Raw genomic sequence first — 17,495 nt, 5'->3', positions numbered from 1 at the left:
ATTCAACTGCCGTTTTCTGGAACAACCTTCATACGTATTTCCTGAAAATTACAGTCTACAGAAGTTCAATTCTAATGTCAACAAATATCTTCTTTCGTCGTCTCAACCTCCAGCCCAAGCACGGTATTAAGTACAATCGGTTCTAATACCTCTCGCGTTTGGGGTTTTCATAAAAAAAAAATAAATAAAAGTATTTCGCTGAAGCCAACAGCTAGTGAAGCGTTTAACAACTTAAATGATGCAAATTATTTGCTAATTTAGGATTAGCTGTGTACTAACATGATGCTTTTCCACTAATTTGTACACAACTTCATGTTGCAACCAGATGGACCGAATCTCAAGAATCAATTTACGTATTTGATGAGAACCTCGATTGTTTCGGATAGCCAGGTTTGTATTGTGCTTATATTTTGAAGCAGTCAAACAGTGCTTAACCAGCAGTCGTGAAATGTGATGTGTTTTATCCTTTAATCTTTGTAAATCATAAACCAAACGTTTATAAAAAGCACTACTTTCGTCATCATAACTCCTTCTGTCTGTCTCCTACCATCCCTGAAAATTTTCGTTTGTAAATTTAATATGCGTCAAATTAAAAAATAAAACTATGCTGCAAACTTAAAGATTGTGGATAAGTTCTATGTGCACGCTTTTTACGAGGGATGTAGAGAAAGTATGCTACAAATTGTCGTAGCAGAAAATGGATGCCCACAGTAGAAAGGGTCATTTGCTGAAGTGTTTGCAGTTGCTTGAATGTCTTTGCAGTAGGAATCCGTATATTTGTTTACCTGCGGAAGGAGTTGGATACTCCTCCCGCTGGTAAAATAGCGATTATATAATAAAATAATGCTATGATACGCCTACTCTGGAAGCCCACGCTGCTGTAGCCGAGTGGTCAAGTCTCAGGGTACATAAGTACGCACACTTGAGTGACTGTGGTTGAAGTCTACTTGACTACTAAAGACGGCGATGTGCTTTTATTCTTTCTCGATATCTTGTGAGCTTTGAGTTACTTCGACTTTTTTTTGTGCTTGTCCCGGTGTATAAACAGGAAATTCTATTTATCATTATATCCGTGTGTCAATCAATGTTTGAACACAGTGGCTTGTATAGCTTACTGTGTACCGGCATATTCAAAGGCTGTTGTGATGGATTACATTTTTGTAATGTTAGTTCATTCATTCATTTTGCTGTTATATTATGCTCATGTATCAAGTTCCATGTACGTCCTCAATCTCACTACTGCTTACTTGTCGGAGAAGCGTCTTTCATCAACTACTCCATATAAATAAACTGAACTTATTAATTAACATCACTCATTTTTTTTGTCGAAATTAAAAGAAATAATTTTCTTTTAATTTCGAAAAAAAAACTTACTAGCTGCAGATCTCTTGAGGATAGTCCTTGTTTGAATGGGATTTCAGTGACTTCGTTGTCATTATCTGAACTGACTTCATCATCATATGATACACAGTTCTCTTTGTTAAATATCTCTGTTACCAATATTCAGGTTTTATTTTTTGAATTTCTATAAGAAATAGAACCTCTTCTCTCATTAGTGTCTAAAAATCGTATCTCATAGCTGTCATTCAGGTAAGTTTGCTTCCGAAACTCAACTTTTATATTAACCTTCAGCTCAGTCTTCTCATATCTCAATTTCTAATAAATTATAGAATATTGCGCTCTCAATGTCTTTGTTGCAATTTTCTATAATTTTTCTATTTTTAAATATAATTTTAGATGTTATGTTTTGCTACCTTGGAAAATATGATTGGATTCGAAACAACATGTTGAAACTTTTCAGCAGATTTCTGAAATAGTGAACAGTTCACAGTCATAGCTTTTCAACAGTATAGAGGCGGTATCATTACCTCATATATCAAAATTTGATATTTCAAGAGCAATAGCATGTTAATTACGAGTATATTGGGTGGGGGCAAGACGTATTTATATATACTTCTTATCTAATCTTTCAACTAAGCGTGCCATATTTGACTTCTCTTTTCATCACTGCCGTTCATTCTACAGTATTCAGTCACTTGTGAAAAGCTGTAGCATTGCCCTAGACAATCTTGTTTTCATGATGGTAGGTGAAATGAATCATGCCTTAAAGCACCTCGGTCTGGCAAATATACCAATAACCAAGTTAAGAAATATTTTGGGCTCTGTCTTTACAAACACAACACTGAGGCCGCCGTAGCCTAGTGGTCAGGCTCGTGGGTGCATAAGTATACGTGCCTTGAATGACCGGGCTTCAAGCCCGTGACTGCTGAATATGGTGCTGTTTCTTGTATTCTGTGTATCTGGTAAACTCCTCTGATCGTTTGGTCGTCCCGGAGTATAAGCAGAAAATTTATTTATTTAATTGAGTTATTCGTTGTTTCCTCTTCTTCTTCTCTTATATGACACTTTACGCTCCTGAACTGATTCTTCCATCCTTCAAAAGGTAAAAAAGCTTATTTTCTTCTTTACTTGGAGATACCTTTTCAGAGTATGTTTCTTATTGTCGAACCGTAATTTTGTTGCAAGGAAACACTGTCGCGTCCTTTTTAAAACTCATGAGGACTTGGTATCTTCGTTTCTTGCACACAAAAAACAAGAATCCAGACTAGGAAACTTGATTATGGCATGATTCCTGCTTGCACAAACTATTCTAAATGGCATACAGTCTGTTTGTATGTTGCATGTGTAACTCTCAGCTACCAATGGTATTGAATGTAAAATTGAATATGGTAGCCTACCATATTCAATTTGTAAAATTGAGTATGGTATGCTAGTTATTTTATTCCAACCGACGTTATAGAAACTTTTAAGTACTGGAAGTCGTATGAAAGTAATAATTGAATGAGACACTTAATCGTTGATAGCCATTAAAGGGTGTGTATGATACATGCCTACTAGTATTTAGAATATTAGATATGTTAAATTAATACTTAAGAAATAAGGTTGAAAAGCCCTGATTTTTAAATACTAAAAATTTTCTTACTAATTATTATTTTTCGTTACTATTCATTTGATACTATATTCATTTCAAAAAGAAATAATCAAGGCATTTTAAATTAGTTTCAAATGCGTGTCGGTCCAGTTTTAACCTGAAATCTGAAATGAAAATGAGCGGCTAAGAATATTTCTTTTTTTTTTTACCCCTCTCCAATGGTGTGTACTAATGCAGCAGTTCTTGAACTGTGGGTCGCGACCCCTCCGGGGGTCGCAGCAAAAATTGAAAAACGTGAGTAAATTAAATATTTATTATAGAACTATTGAAATCATTATACACTACAACCTTTCATTCTTTATTTGTTTAGTTTCTTGAAGAAATAAACTTCGTCAAGCATGATTACATGGTCACAATTTCAATAATCATTCGTATATAGTGTGCATAGTATTAGGGTTAGGTGCCGCCTGTGGTTTCCCACATCTGCGCCATATGTACACTGTGAAGGAATGCATAACTACCGTAAATGCCAGAAAAGTGTTCTGTGTTGAATACGTAGTATTGTGTTGGGTTCTGTTGGGTGTCCTGGCATTTGGCCGCAGGGCCCCTGGTGGAACCCCACGTTGACCGCACACACCGCTAGGAGGTAGCCAGGCTGCCCATTATTCTCTGGCTTAGTTTCTCTGGTTCCAACAGTAATATAATAACCAATAATCATTCGTATAATTATCTAAGATAAACTAATGGCTTCCATTATACTATAGTGACTAGAATATAAAAATCTTAACTTAACCAGTACTACCAAAGGTCGCTAATAATTTCGTCTTATGAAAAGGGGTCGCGGATAGAAAAATTTTAAGAACCAGTGTACTTATGCATGTCCTAAATTAGTGTTAACAGGTGGTCTGTGCATTTATCTATCATCCTTAAACCGACAGAATAAGTTCATTGATTTAATGAGCATTTATGTCCGTAAGCACTTTTCAAGGATGCGTGATATTTTATTAGCCAAAGTTTTAAAGTTTCACGTGTAAACTATCACTGTATAGTACCGTTTATAGGACGATATTTTAATCTTAAACTTAACCCTGAAAATTTGTTCTTCGACTTATTTCCGTTCCTAAAATTTCCATCTCCTACAAAAAGAACTTTTCTTTACATGTTTAAAAAAAAAAAAAAAAAAAACCACTTAAATATAAAATTGAAGGAAGAACGCCATTTTGCATTCACATGATCTAAAAACAGCCTGTGATAGTTTATTTAACAAGTTATCGTACTAGATGTGGTTTTTTGTTTGTTATTTGGTTTTTAGGAGCATTAGCAACTAAGGCCATATTGCTCCGGGGATATGCGGTGGTCATTCCCTGACCTTTCCGCATCCTCCGTATTTGGTGGTCATGACACGGGCTCGAACCGCGGTCTAATCAAGAAGCGTGTGCTATGCATTGCTGTTCCTGCTCACCTGGCTACGGAGGAACCGCAGTTTTTTTTTTTTTTGTATGCTTGACTTTGTTTTCTCGTATGCTAAACTTTTTTTTCACTCGGAAGGTTCTCTTTATATTTGTAATCCACATAATGCTCATATAAAATCATATAAAATATAAAATTTTATACCTTTCAAACAATTTTAAATTGTTTATACATGTTTTTAGTATAATGAAGTTATAAATTAAAATTTTATTTAAAATCATTGACTTTCCTACTTTCTATAATATAAAAATTATCAGTTTTTCTCCCTTTTGTTTAAGAAAATCAAAGAATAGGTGGAAGGATTAGGAGAGGAGTTCTAGAGAATAATACATACTACTTGATTCCTTCAGCAAGAAAAGATTGTAAACTATAGTATAGCCCTTATGGAGTGAGTATCTTTATTTATTTTATAACTATTTTTTTCAAAATAGTGTCAATTCACTGTATATATACATATACATTTATCTTGTAAAATACAGGTATGAGAATCGCCATAGAGCCGTGTTTAGTTCCTTTATCAGCGTGCCCATTATACAAATGATATGAACGCTTCAGGTGGGATGCCGTAATCCACAGTTGATGAGCAATCATCGACTATGAAGAGTAAAAATAATTTTTTGTTTATACTCCGGGACGACCAAATGAAGTCAGAGGAGTTCGCAAAATTGAAAGGGGATACAAGAACATCACTGTATTTAATAGTAACGGAAACTTGAACTACAGTCACCCAAGCGCGTGTACTTCTGTTCTCTCGCACTTGACCATTCGGTCACAGCCGAATGGTCAAGTGAATGGCGAGTTGAATTTTGTTGTTATTTGCATACTTGTATAGAATTAAGATTGTAACGCCTACTAAATACTGCTACTACTACTAATAATAAAGGTGCCGTTGCCCATCTTTGCTAGTGACCGAGATTAGGACACTTTCTAACATAGGTACAAACGATTTTGGCGTCATGCACTGGGGCTATCCTAAATTTTTTCTACTGGAAGTCCGATGCAGATCCAGTAGGGAGAGATCGGGGCGATTCCCCCTCTCTCTACCCCTTAGAGTCTTGATAAATTAGAACCAATGCTGTTAGTTATGATATTTATTCAATTAGATATATCATGATCGTTATAACGTCCCACCCACTAGATAATTAAATAACGGATCCTGTGGGAGTACATTATTTAATTATTAGTATATAGTATGATTCATTTTAATTTTGAAGGATGACAGGTATTTTTATAATATTTAAATATCATAGTGTCTTTTCATCGTATTTGGGCATCATACTATATGGACATTTTTATATTAATTTATATTGAAAGAGTATTCAAGTAATTTGAGGGAGGCATATGTTAATTAAAAACAGGTCTTTTTAGTTACCAATATTATGAACGCCAAATTGTGCTCGTAACTTTATTTCTTGCTTTCATTGCGATGGTAGTAGTAACAAGTGACTTTTCTGCGAAGCACTAATTATTATTATAATAGAGTTGGGTTTAGTGTGATTCGATAAGACATAGAATGGCAGTAACCAATAATCTTGATTCACTGCAGAGAGACTTGTGTAGCTTAGCCCGGCACACATTTGATAGGCTGTCATTCTGCAAAGCATGACGGGAAGAGTAGCATAGCTAACCTCAGTTTTGTCTAAGTGTGGGGAGCAAGGCTGCACATCGCTACGGGGCGTACCTCGGACAGTTTTTTCTCTGAAGGAGTTTTCATCAAACCGGCCAAAATTCGAGTCAAAAACAGAGCCCCTCTTCCTACTTATAGGATGGACCATAACGATTCGGATATGGACGGCAGTATGGTAAGTAAATCTATCTTGATTTGTCTGGGCGTTGTTTAGCGCGAGCGATATTCGTAACGCCGCATCAGATCGACACAGCGTCAAGCACCGCGTGTTTATTATCAGCCCGCGAAGCTTGGTCGAGACATGATTGCTGCCATGCTGGCCCGAACTATAAGTAGATCCGTTACTCGCTTGCCGGCCGCTCTCCAGTTGTCTTTGTGTGTATGCCCTTCACTGGCCTCGGTGTGGGTGGAGTCAGTTGTCGCTCTGAGCTGTCAAGTTCTTCTAAATCCCCTTGTGGCAATATTGCGTCACGATCCACGATTCTCCAGTTTAGGCCTTTATTATTATTATTCCGACAAGATAGTAAAAGGTCGGGTGTTTGACCCAGAGAACTTTGACAACTGTTTGTGCATGGGTGCATGTTATTGTGTATGTGTGTGTACAGCCTTACTAAGAAAGGGTAATGATACTGCTTGCGCAATTGTTTCTTACTGCGTACATTCAGTTACGAGACCAGTTAAGCCTAACGTTCCAGGTTCTTTGAACTTTATTGACGTGATATGATGACAGATAAACTTTTTATATCTGGTCGTCTATTGATCGCTGTAAGCTTAAAACTGCTGGCTTCAACAGCTGTTTTTCGAAAGCTTACTCGTCCAGAACTGACAAGAGAATGACAGTACAGTAGAATAATGTTGAAATCCGCAATAATTTTTAGATTAATAAATTAATGAATATTAAATTAAAATATTGTAAAATATCTATTTATAAATTGAAGCTGCACAGCGAATTTTACTTGCATTTAGCTACTAGTGAAACTTGCTTGCTTACTTTTGCTTAAAAGAAGGCGGAGTGATACACTGATTCGCACACGAAGTTTATTTTAAAAGTCTCAACGCAAATTATTTTTTCGCATTTTCATTTATGTTTCATATGAAGTTTCTCACTTCCTGTAAATTATATAGTAATGGTCTCAGTTTTAATATATTATGGGTATCTGAAAATATGGAATTATATTTTCTGTATGTAGATACAAATTTTTTAATTGCAGGATTGAGTAAATTAAATACGAGCAGTAGCCATTGAAGTGCGAGACATCATGCAACACGTTTTGTTTGTTCTAAAGAGATTTATTTTCTGTTTAAATTTTGCGCAAAAATTGTAATCGTCCTTTATGTCTGATTTATTGTATTACATAATAATAGCCCTGTTGTTTAAAGAGCATTCTACTTGATACGTACATCAATATTTATTGACATAACTGTATATAATATACGGTAATATTTATATTTTAGATGATGCATAAGATATTTTGTATTCTCATTTTTACGCTTAATTACGTTTGTAGTAATTTTATTTATTTAAGCTTTTAAATACAGCAAATGTCTTATATGCAGTAATTTTTATTATACTGCAGCATAATCTCAAAAACAGTTGATGTTCATGTTACTTGATATTAGCCCATAGTGAACGCAAAAGATTAACAGTTTATAGAATATATAACGATAATTTTACGTGTCAGTAATGCTTATATGTAAAATGTAATAGATTGACTTAAAGGTGACATACAAATCTAATTGCTCATTGTTAAGCTGGTTTTTTTTTTTTTTTTTTTATTGAGATAACCCTCTAATGCTACTTCATTAAAAAAATATAATTTGGGATGGACTCAATCATATACTTTTAAAATCATATACTCAATCATATATATTTTAACAAAGATTAGTTAGTGAAGTTGGTTAATTTAGTTGTTTTGGCGGAGGATGGGAGGGGAATTCTATCTTGAAGAGTTAGAGGAATACACTCTCATTATTCTGTTTATAGAATTTTTGCAGACTTAATTTGCTTTTAGTTTACAAATTAGGCCACTTTGGTCATACTGTCCTGGTTAATATGGTACTAGACGTGGTGTACTGTTCTTGTTTCTATAATAGTGTGTTCGGAAGCCAAGTTGCATGTTGTTATGGGCTAGTTGAAGGAAAACGATGAACACAGGGGACTCCAATATTTACATGCATACAGATTCCAATATTTACGTGCATACAATATTTATATTTACATACAGGAATCTCAGATATAAAGTAATTTGGCGGAATAATTGTTTAAACAAGGAAAATAGCAGTCTAATGAAATTATATAACTTTAATGATAGCCCTATGAAACAAATTATTGAAAAAGGTTAAATTACCAGAGTATTTATTTCTGTAAGACCATTATTATTTCGACATAAGTTCATAAGATACAATAACATGTGGGCTGTACTTCCAGTACCAGTTCAGAACCTAAAAACAATGGGAATAAAAAATCATAAATATGTGTCCGATTCTGAAGTTACGGGGCTGTCTGTTTGGAATTTAAACAATGGCTATGAAATTTTCAATGGTAAAAAATAAATAAGAATCAGGAAACACCTGGTACGAATAAACATTTTGCTAGACATGTTTCTGCTTATTCGTATTTATTATTTTTTAAGGATACTAGTTTTTTAAAATTCAAATAGCCATAGCTCCGTAACCATTCAGAATCAGACGCAAGTTTATTGTAAACTTGTTTAATTATTTTCAGGTTCTGAATTGATCTTGAAAGTACGGCTCGCATTTTCTGAAACATTCTATCTCCCACAACTTTTTATTTAACTGTCTATTTGTAATTTTTTTTTTTAAAAAGGAATAAAATACTAATATTTCAGCCGTTACATAAACACCACCTTAACTTGCTGATTATTATAGAACTGTTGAAATAAACTCTCATCTGGTGCAGTGGAGCTGGCTAGTTTGAATAAACAGTGATATAGGAAGCGTTTTCTTTTTTGATTCAATATAAGCTTGCTTTCTTGCATCATTTGCTAATACTAACTGCAAAATGGATCTCTAGTTGAGGATTTGCTTTTGGCCATGTACACAGTTGCATCGTACTTTTCGATTCCCTATCTCTTAGTTCACAAAAATGTAGTTGCTTTTAAATTAATTCAGGACTGAATTAAAAATAGATTAAGTTAGAGAAAGTGCTATTTTACAATGAAGATGTGAACTTGCCTGGTGTACGAGTTAGAGGAGTTTACATTTTCAGTTATAATTACGTATGGCAGCCGATAAACGAGTGCCAAAGTTAACAGGTCGTCCATTTTTGTGGCAGCGTATGGATTCGATCGCATGATATGAGCATTAGTGATCACTTGTCATATCAAAAAGGCACTATTTTGAGAAAAGAGGGTATACTTTTTATAAGTATTCTTAGTTTATGGTACCGATTAAGATAAAATATGACAACTTGTATTAAATATTGATATAAATTTCGCTGTGGGTTAAAATATTCTGTTAACAAACTTCTAACGTTATGTAAAAAATAATATTTTATAGAAACGGGTGCGTTGGTGAGTATTTTATTGTAGCAGCTGGCGTGTTTTTGTATTAACTTGTTTGACCTATAAATCATAGTAACACATCGGAATGTGATTCGTTGTTCATATTTGGACTAAGATTACTTTTTTCTTAGCGCAATATGTTAACTTTTTTTTAATGGATAAAAAAATAAATTACTGATTTTAAATTGGTTTGTCAATAACTTTTTTTCATATAAGGCGGAATTAATAGGTCTGTTAAAAACATGTAGATGGATGCGTAAATTACACATAGCTATAACTAATAGGAGAATGCCATAACTAATAGGAGAAGATAGCAAAAATAGAAGTACTTCAGGCATGAAAAAGAGAAAGTGTGAAAATTATATTTGTTGTAATGAATTAGGCAAAATTATAGGCCGAATTGAAAAGCCAATTAGAGAGACGGTAAATGTAAAGCAAACAATGATTAAGTAAAATGATTAAATTAAAATAAGGAGGATAAATTAAAATATGATAGCCAGCATCAGATATATGGTTGGATAATTTTGGTTATAAGTCCAAAAAAAAAAAAAAAAGGGGTAGAACAAATATAAAATTCAAAATGTTAGCTAAAATTAAAAATTGATACATGACCAAGTACTTCATCAGGGGACTACACCCGATCGTGTATCAAGGACAGCGTTTCTATACTTGTCCATACCTGTGGAAGGCAAATAAATTTAAGAATAAAACTGAGTGAGATCAAAAAGATCTCACTCAGTAAAGGTAAAGTAGCATAACTCACACAAAACATGGACAAGGCAGTCCCAACGCAGTGTATGTTTTATAGTAAAATAAATTAAGTATAGTAGCAATAAAATTAAAATATAAAATAATTTAAGGAGATTATGTATATTAAATTTAGTGCAAGCAAATGGTATAAGGCAGGAGAGTGAATTTAGGATAGGGAAGGAATAAAAGTGTAAATAAAAAGGCGAAGATAGTGAGAGATTAAGGACAGCAGGAACGTTCGTATCAACTCGTATTGCGCTAATAGCTTTACGAACGGGAAAAAGTAGAAGTATAAAGATAAAAAAGTTAAGAAAAAGATATTTAAATCATTGAGCTAGCTGGGATCGTAAAGCATTTGTCATATCATTTTTATCTCTCCGTTGCCACTTTTTAACCCAATATAGAGATATATAAAAGGTTCATCGCCTCCCATAGAACAGAATGTCACATTACTCTAATTTAAAAACTAAGCATTTTATTTGGCATTTTTATAATATTTAGAGTGTTGTATAAATGCAGTTCACTAATTAGTATTCCATTAATACTGTCCATTAATGCTTTTGATACTGTCATCTCTGGCGAGGTGCAGCTGCTCTTTTTAAAATTGTCTATTTTATGAGATCATCTGGTGTTCTCATTAAATAATTAATATTAATTAATAAATATACCAAATATGTTAGAAAGTTATTTTATCTAGTATAGGAATAACTGATATATTCTGTGATATCTGAAAAAAGCGCCAGTGAATTTAGGATAGGGAAGGAATAAAATTTTTATTGAAAAAAAAATGGTAATTAGCAGTAATTTACTCTAAGAATTTTATTGAAACAAATATTATGTGCGAAAAAATATGCTTCCGTTTATCCTCATCCCCTCTTCCCTTTATTGTTGAATTACAATATGCGTGTATGTGCAGTTACACAAATATACCAATTATAGTCATAAATGTATGCAAGGTGGGAGGAATCTTCTAGTTCGTTTGTGATTAACAAAGTTTGTACAGTTTTTCCTTCATACATTGATCACAGAATAACCAGTTTATAGGCACAGTACACTGATTACTCATACTCGAACTTTAGTTGCTTTGGCGCAAAAACAAGCAATAATTGCATGGTGTACATACTCTACGAAAGAATGTGACCTTTACTAACAATATACTACCGTATTTGTTATCATAAGCAGAAATAAATTTGATATACTGCTGGACAAGAGGAATACATCGCTTTGTTTAGTCCAAGCACGTTTCTGGCCCTTTTACAGCGATTCTGTTCTTAACAGAGACACGAGGCGGAGTTGGATAGACGTTTCAGGTGCCGCCCTATACATACATGTCCATCCCTTTGTTTAGTGTTTCAGATACAGCTTTAATAAAATATACATCCTTGTATCGTATATGAGAATCCGCTAATTAAAATGTATGCATTGGTGGTGCGTGGTCTTAAGCTTTCTTGGCAGTGTTTATTCTTTTGAAAAACTACGACACCCCAATTTTTTGACTAGTTTATTTTATTTGGAAGCTAAAATTAACACATATCCTGCAGGATGTTCGTTGAAGTAATTTCATATTAAAGTATCACTTCGCAAAGTCATTTTTAAATTACCCCGTCAGTGAAATAAAATTTTCACCAAATTAACAATAATTATTTAGGAAATTCTTTTAAGAATATCTTAAAAGAAATTCCTAAACTTGAATGAACACTAAATTAACAAGTTTTGAAAACAGAAGCTATTCTTATAAATTCAAACTGAAACGCCTAACATTCTTTATATTCTGAAATCATAAATTTTAAGCAGTGCTTCATTTGCTGCAGCGTAACCTCCTGCAGAGATACCAGATCTGTAGATAGCGAAGAGAGTACATCACGAACGATATGTCAAAATTATACTTGTTATTCATATACAGTGTTATACTTGTTATTTATTAAAGCAAAGCATCGTGCCTCTGTGCTGGGAACTAGGAAAATCCTTCGGAAAAAAAAACTTGGGAATTTTGGAAACTAACAAATTTAGGGTGTGGGGGTCAGGATCAGGGAATGTCCTTCGAACGTTGTACTGCAGTAGATCATTGTATTTACGTAGATAAAAGTATGGAATAAACAGCTTCATGTTGTAATCGCTTTTATATTATTTCGCCTCTTCTCCCCTCAAAGTGACACAAGATCTGCCACTGACTGGAAAAATTCATTTTGCCTTTTTCTGGGGAGCTAGGGATTTTAATTTAAAGATGAAAATAGTACGATTTCTAACGCAGTAAAACAAAATACTGAGTTCAAAAGTAGCAACTACGAAAAATAGTACAGTACATGTACTAATTAAAGAGTACGTTTGGTAACCCTGCCCTCTGGTAAACCTTAAACATTTATCTTAGGATGTCACACTCCTCGTTGAAGTTACTTGGTTTGGAGGATCACATCTTATGATTTAGACGGGGATTTAGGTTGTGTAATAAAATAATGCTCTATCAGACATTTCAAGGATATGCGTAAGTGCACTTATAAATTAGATAAATAGAACTTACTGTTGTTCTGTGGTACAACTCGAAAGTTTTGAAGATTATGCATTCATATGTGTTCTATAGGCAAAATTAATGCAGATTGTAAAATTAATGTCACTGTTTACAGTATTGGTTAACGATGCAGTTCTATTTTCTTACCAAATGATTCTACATCAGTTTGAAACATTATCAGCAAGAAATAACTGTTTTAAATTAAGTAGTAATGTTTTTTGGTTTATTTGTTTTTATTTTCGGTCTGAGAGGGGAGAAATTAGAGTAACATTAAATAATAAATATTAGTGATAAACTCCAAGAAAATTCTAAATAAAACAGTATATGTAATCAATATAAAATTAATGGCATGCGGATTAGTAATATAAAAATTAAATAACTGACTGCTTTAAAAATAAAGCAGTCATATTTTTAGGAAAGAAATAATTTTTTTTTTGTCCACAACATGCGTTAGAAATTAACTTTAAAATTATTTTTATCGTTTTTGTGGAATATTTTGAGAAAATCAATAATTCGAAACGAAAATTAAAAGTTAAAATACTATAAGACATAATACATTCATATGATTTTTATGATTAGTGTATATTAATGAATGGCATGACCTCATAGCTAAAAATCTTCATGTTTTCATGGATGATTTTTAGCCACTTGTTATTGTTTTTTACACGAATCCAGTATTGTAATGGTTGAAATTTTTGGCTTTGAGTTAACCAAAGTTGTATTTATTAAATACTCCACAACAGTGCGAATATCTGTGATAAAATTCTGCATATTTATTTTACCGTTCATTTGATTTTTTACTGTCCGTGAGAAACTTTGAAACTGTGAGGAACAAAGATAACTTAGTTGATTTCAAACCTTCTGAAATTCGGTCCTGTCTTATATCTCGCAAAAAGGATTCTTCTGCTCATCTTCGATGACACTGAGATTTCTAGACAAGATCATATCTCTATTAGGGATTACCATGACTTCTAATGTCTTGGCATAAGCACATCACAAAATTTGCTTTCTCTGCATCAAAAAAACTAGGTTTTATCTTTCGCTTTCATTCTTCTTCCAAACAGCTACTCTGTACAAATCTAAAATACACCCTACCATGGAATATTGTTTCCACATCTGGGGTGGTGACCCCAAAACCTCTCTCAGGCTTCAAGACTTCATTCAAAGGAGGGCAGTTAGGTTAATTAATGACCCATCTCTAACAAAGTCTCTCCACTCTTTCTCATAGAAGTTCTATTTCTGCTGCATGCCTTTTCTATAGATACTTCCATGGGGAACGTTCTTCTGAACTGACTTCTATAATTCCCCCCCTCTCTCTTCCAAGCCACTCCGAATATGTGCCGCAACATTTTACTGTCTGACTTCAAACTCATAGAACCAACTTTTCTTCATCCTCATTTATTCCTTCAACTTCCGCTTTCTGGAACAACCTTCCTTCATACATATTTCCCGAAAATTACAGTCTATAGAAATTCAAGTCTAATGTTAACAAGCATCTTCTGAAACTTCAACCCACGATACTAGTACTATAGGTTCTAATACCTTTCGTGCTGGGTGTTTTCATAAATTAAAAAAAAAAAAAAAAAAAAAAAACCTTGCTGTCCTTAACAAATTCCTGGAATTTAATACTAGTGCGTAACTATTCTACTTGTAAAACTTTCTGTTAAACTAGAACATTGTAAGTATGCAGGTTAAAAATCATATATGATATTAATCATATATGATATGATATTACTGAATAATCAGTAATATCACATACATGATATTACTGATTATTCGTTTTAATTCTGTGAAGATTAAGTGCATCGTATTATAGTATCTCCTGCAATTCCTTATGCAGCCGGACTGCTTACCGGTATCTATTGTGTGACAGTGTGAATAAGGAATATGTGTACGAGTGTCCATAAAGAAACGAGTTAGGAGACAGAAAAACTGTACATTTCAAAATATATTTTGAACTCCGTTATATTTTTCCTCTTTTTTTTTTTTTTTTTTTTTTTACGCCAATCAGAATCGTGACCTGCAATCCAGCTCACTGCGATGACTTTATTATCACACTAAAATTTGGTTCCTTTTAAACATTTTCATTTACGGTTGGTAGTGTGAGGGGGAGTGAAATTCCGTATTGGAATCCAATTTCCATATATTTTCATCGTTTTGTGAGTGTATTGCGGTGTATGGAAGAAAATGACATTTTCTGAATTTAATTTAATTTTTTTTTTTTCAAATTTAGAGAATGACTTTGGTTTATAGTATATTTTGAAAAACAATAACATCTTTTTTTTTAATATTTTTACTTATTTTACAGTATGATACATTGTAATATACTGCACGTTATCCTTCTTTTGATGTGTGATAGACTTGTACAGTACTGAGAACAATAAGTTGCAGTATATTGAGCTCTATCTCTTATTTATTGTTATTATTTTTTATGGTATCAAATTCTAATATCTGGCAAGCATGAGGTGCCAGATTTGGAAGGTTCTTGTTTTCTTCCCTCCCCCATCGTATAGATCCATTATAGTGATGTTTATTACTATAAAAAAAAGAACAATAATTTTACCACGAACCTAATGCAACAGGATTGAACTTGGGCAAGATGCAATTTTTCCCACCATAACGATTAAAAAAAAAAAAAAAAAACTAAACGATGCACACCTCTATCAATGTAAATGCATGATCCCCGCCGAAAGGCACTGCTTCCCATCTTACAAAGTAAGCGTACTACATTTACAATATATGAAATGAGTTGAATTTAGGGAACCGACATGCATTTCTTCAGGAACCATCAGCACTGGTAAGTTCCAGATAAATCTTATTTTGGTCGGTGGCTGCTGTTCAGAAAAACGTCAGCGGGTGTTCCTGACGCAATCCTGATACAGAATGGAAAGTAACAAACAATTAAACTTAAAAATAACAAATGCCATGGCCACCACCACCACCCTCTGTTTAAATAAACAAGCGAAATGGAAATTAATACGACGATTGTCCCAATCGTCAGATCTAAACTAACACAAATAAACATCATTCAAAACGAAATCTTAACAAAATTAGCATAAATAAAGTTCATCATACATATGTAACTTTATTGCAAGGACAGCAGTCAACGACCGAAATATGATCCTTTTGGAATTTACTAGCGCTGATATTCCCCTTAAGAAGTGAGATTGTGAGGTCCCTGTCTTCAATTCATTTATTGAGGGTGTGGCACCCTTCCTTTTGGTGGGAGGTGAATCCGCTTGGGCCGGGAGTCGTGCTTTTGCCACTGCTAGAGCTGCAAACTTTAGTTTGTTTTAGTTTTTATTATGACTGTTGTGTGTGTCTTGGTACTGTACTCACATATCAGAATCGTACCTTGCGCCTAATTGTTGCATTAATTTTGTAATGTAATTAGTGTTATTTTTCTACAGTAGTCTCGGAGGCTTAATGGCATTTATCCTTGTGGTAATTTTTTTATTTTATTTTTATTCTTGAATATTCTGCAAGAATGTTCACAAAATAAAAATCATCAATATAGTGAGATTATAACCTGTATCTACCCCCTTTCAGAAAAAAACTAAAAGTAGCCTTTGTCTTGACCCCCTTTCAGAAAAAAACTAAAAGTAGCCTTTGTCTTGACCCCCTTTCAGAAAAAAACTAAAAGTAGCCTTTGTCTTGATCAATGAAAAAATGTGCAGAAAGGTTTCTGTCCAGTCCGACCTTGCTCACAAACAGCGTCGTTCGCGAAGAGACATGATTAAAATAGACTGTACTAGTATTTAGCACTTTTAAATGAATGTATGCATTTCTTTTATTGCTTTTCCCTGCCTTTTCAACTTAAGATTATTCATATTGATTACTGCTGTGATTACTACCCCATTACTGCAATGTGTTGAAATTGTGTTTCTCTTGAACCGTAAATAGCTGACTCGGAACACATCTACCTGAAGGCTTCATGCTTAAGCAAGGCAATTATTAGAGGTAAATTATTCTGCACACACGTATAATGTTTAGTTATAGTAAAAATACGAAAAAAAAAATTATAATTGTAAATTTTAAGCTGTTCTTTGAACTTAATAGTTTGTATCTTCAGTGGAGTTCGAACCCGTTGCTCCACCTCAATGTACAGTAACTCCGCTAAAAGCGTGTAACTCCTCTCCGAACATTACTCTGGTTTTTATCCATTAAAAAATAAATGATAATGCATGTTATTATGCTGCCAATTCATCTTAACTTAAAACAAAATTCAAGGCTGATATAAGTTGCTTTCTGCAGTAAATAGTCTTCTGCATTATGCATTCAATCAGCCGATATTTTATCTCAATTATAGTTTATCTTAATTATGAAGTATAGCTTCCCAATTGCAAATTTTTACGAAACTTAGTGAAAATGTTAATTCTTAAAGAAAAACAATGAATTTGATAGTATGAACCCGAGTTGTAATGCTCCAATACCTTCTACGTTGATATCAATATTTGTAAAATAATAAGAGAAATTTACCTCAATATAATACGTAGAACACTTCCGTATGATACTCTCCAGCATTTAAAACGAAAAACTTACATTACAGTAAAAAATAATTAAAAATCAATCGAACACAATTAATTGATTCTTAATTATGTTTTAATTATTTTTTTATTGTAATGTAAATTTTCGATTTTTTCGTTTTAATTGCTGGAGAGTATCATACAGAAGCGTTCTACGTAT

The 17,495-nt window shown here is 33.4% G+C and overlaps 1 protein-coding gene across 1 annotated transcript in view; it reads left to right on the top strand.

Moving 5' to 3' along the window:
- Positions 1–6,059: 6,059 nt before the first annotated feature.
- The window catches only part of LOC150089305 (AT-rich interactive domain-containing protein 3C-like), a 477,406-nt gene continuing 465,970 nt past the window's right edge, over positions 6,060–17,495 (top strand). Inside the window, exon 1 of the mRNA XM_090368484.1 lies at positions 6,060–6,204. Within this exon, the coding sequence (XP_090224610.1) occupies positions 6,169–6,204 (36 nt within the window). The 5' untranslated portion in view covers positions 6,060–6,168. The remainder of the gene's footprint in view (positions 6,205–17,495) is intronic.

This window comes from Mastigoproctus giganteus, chromosome 2 (assembly GCF_048544385.1).
Source record: "Mastigoproctus giganteus isolate SK-2022 chromosome 2, ASM4854438v1, whole genome shotgun sequence".
Taxonomy (NCBI): Eukaryota; Metazoa; Arthropoda; class Arachnida; order Uropygi; family Thelyphonidae; genus Mastigoproctus; species Mastigoproctus giganteus.
The sequence above is the reverse complement of the archived record's forward strand: the minus strand, read 5'-3'. Positions and strand labels throughout refer to the sequence as shown.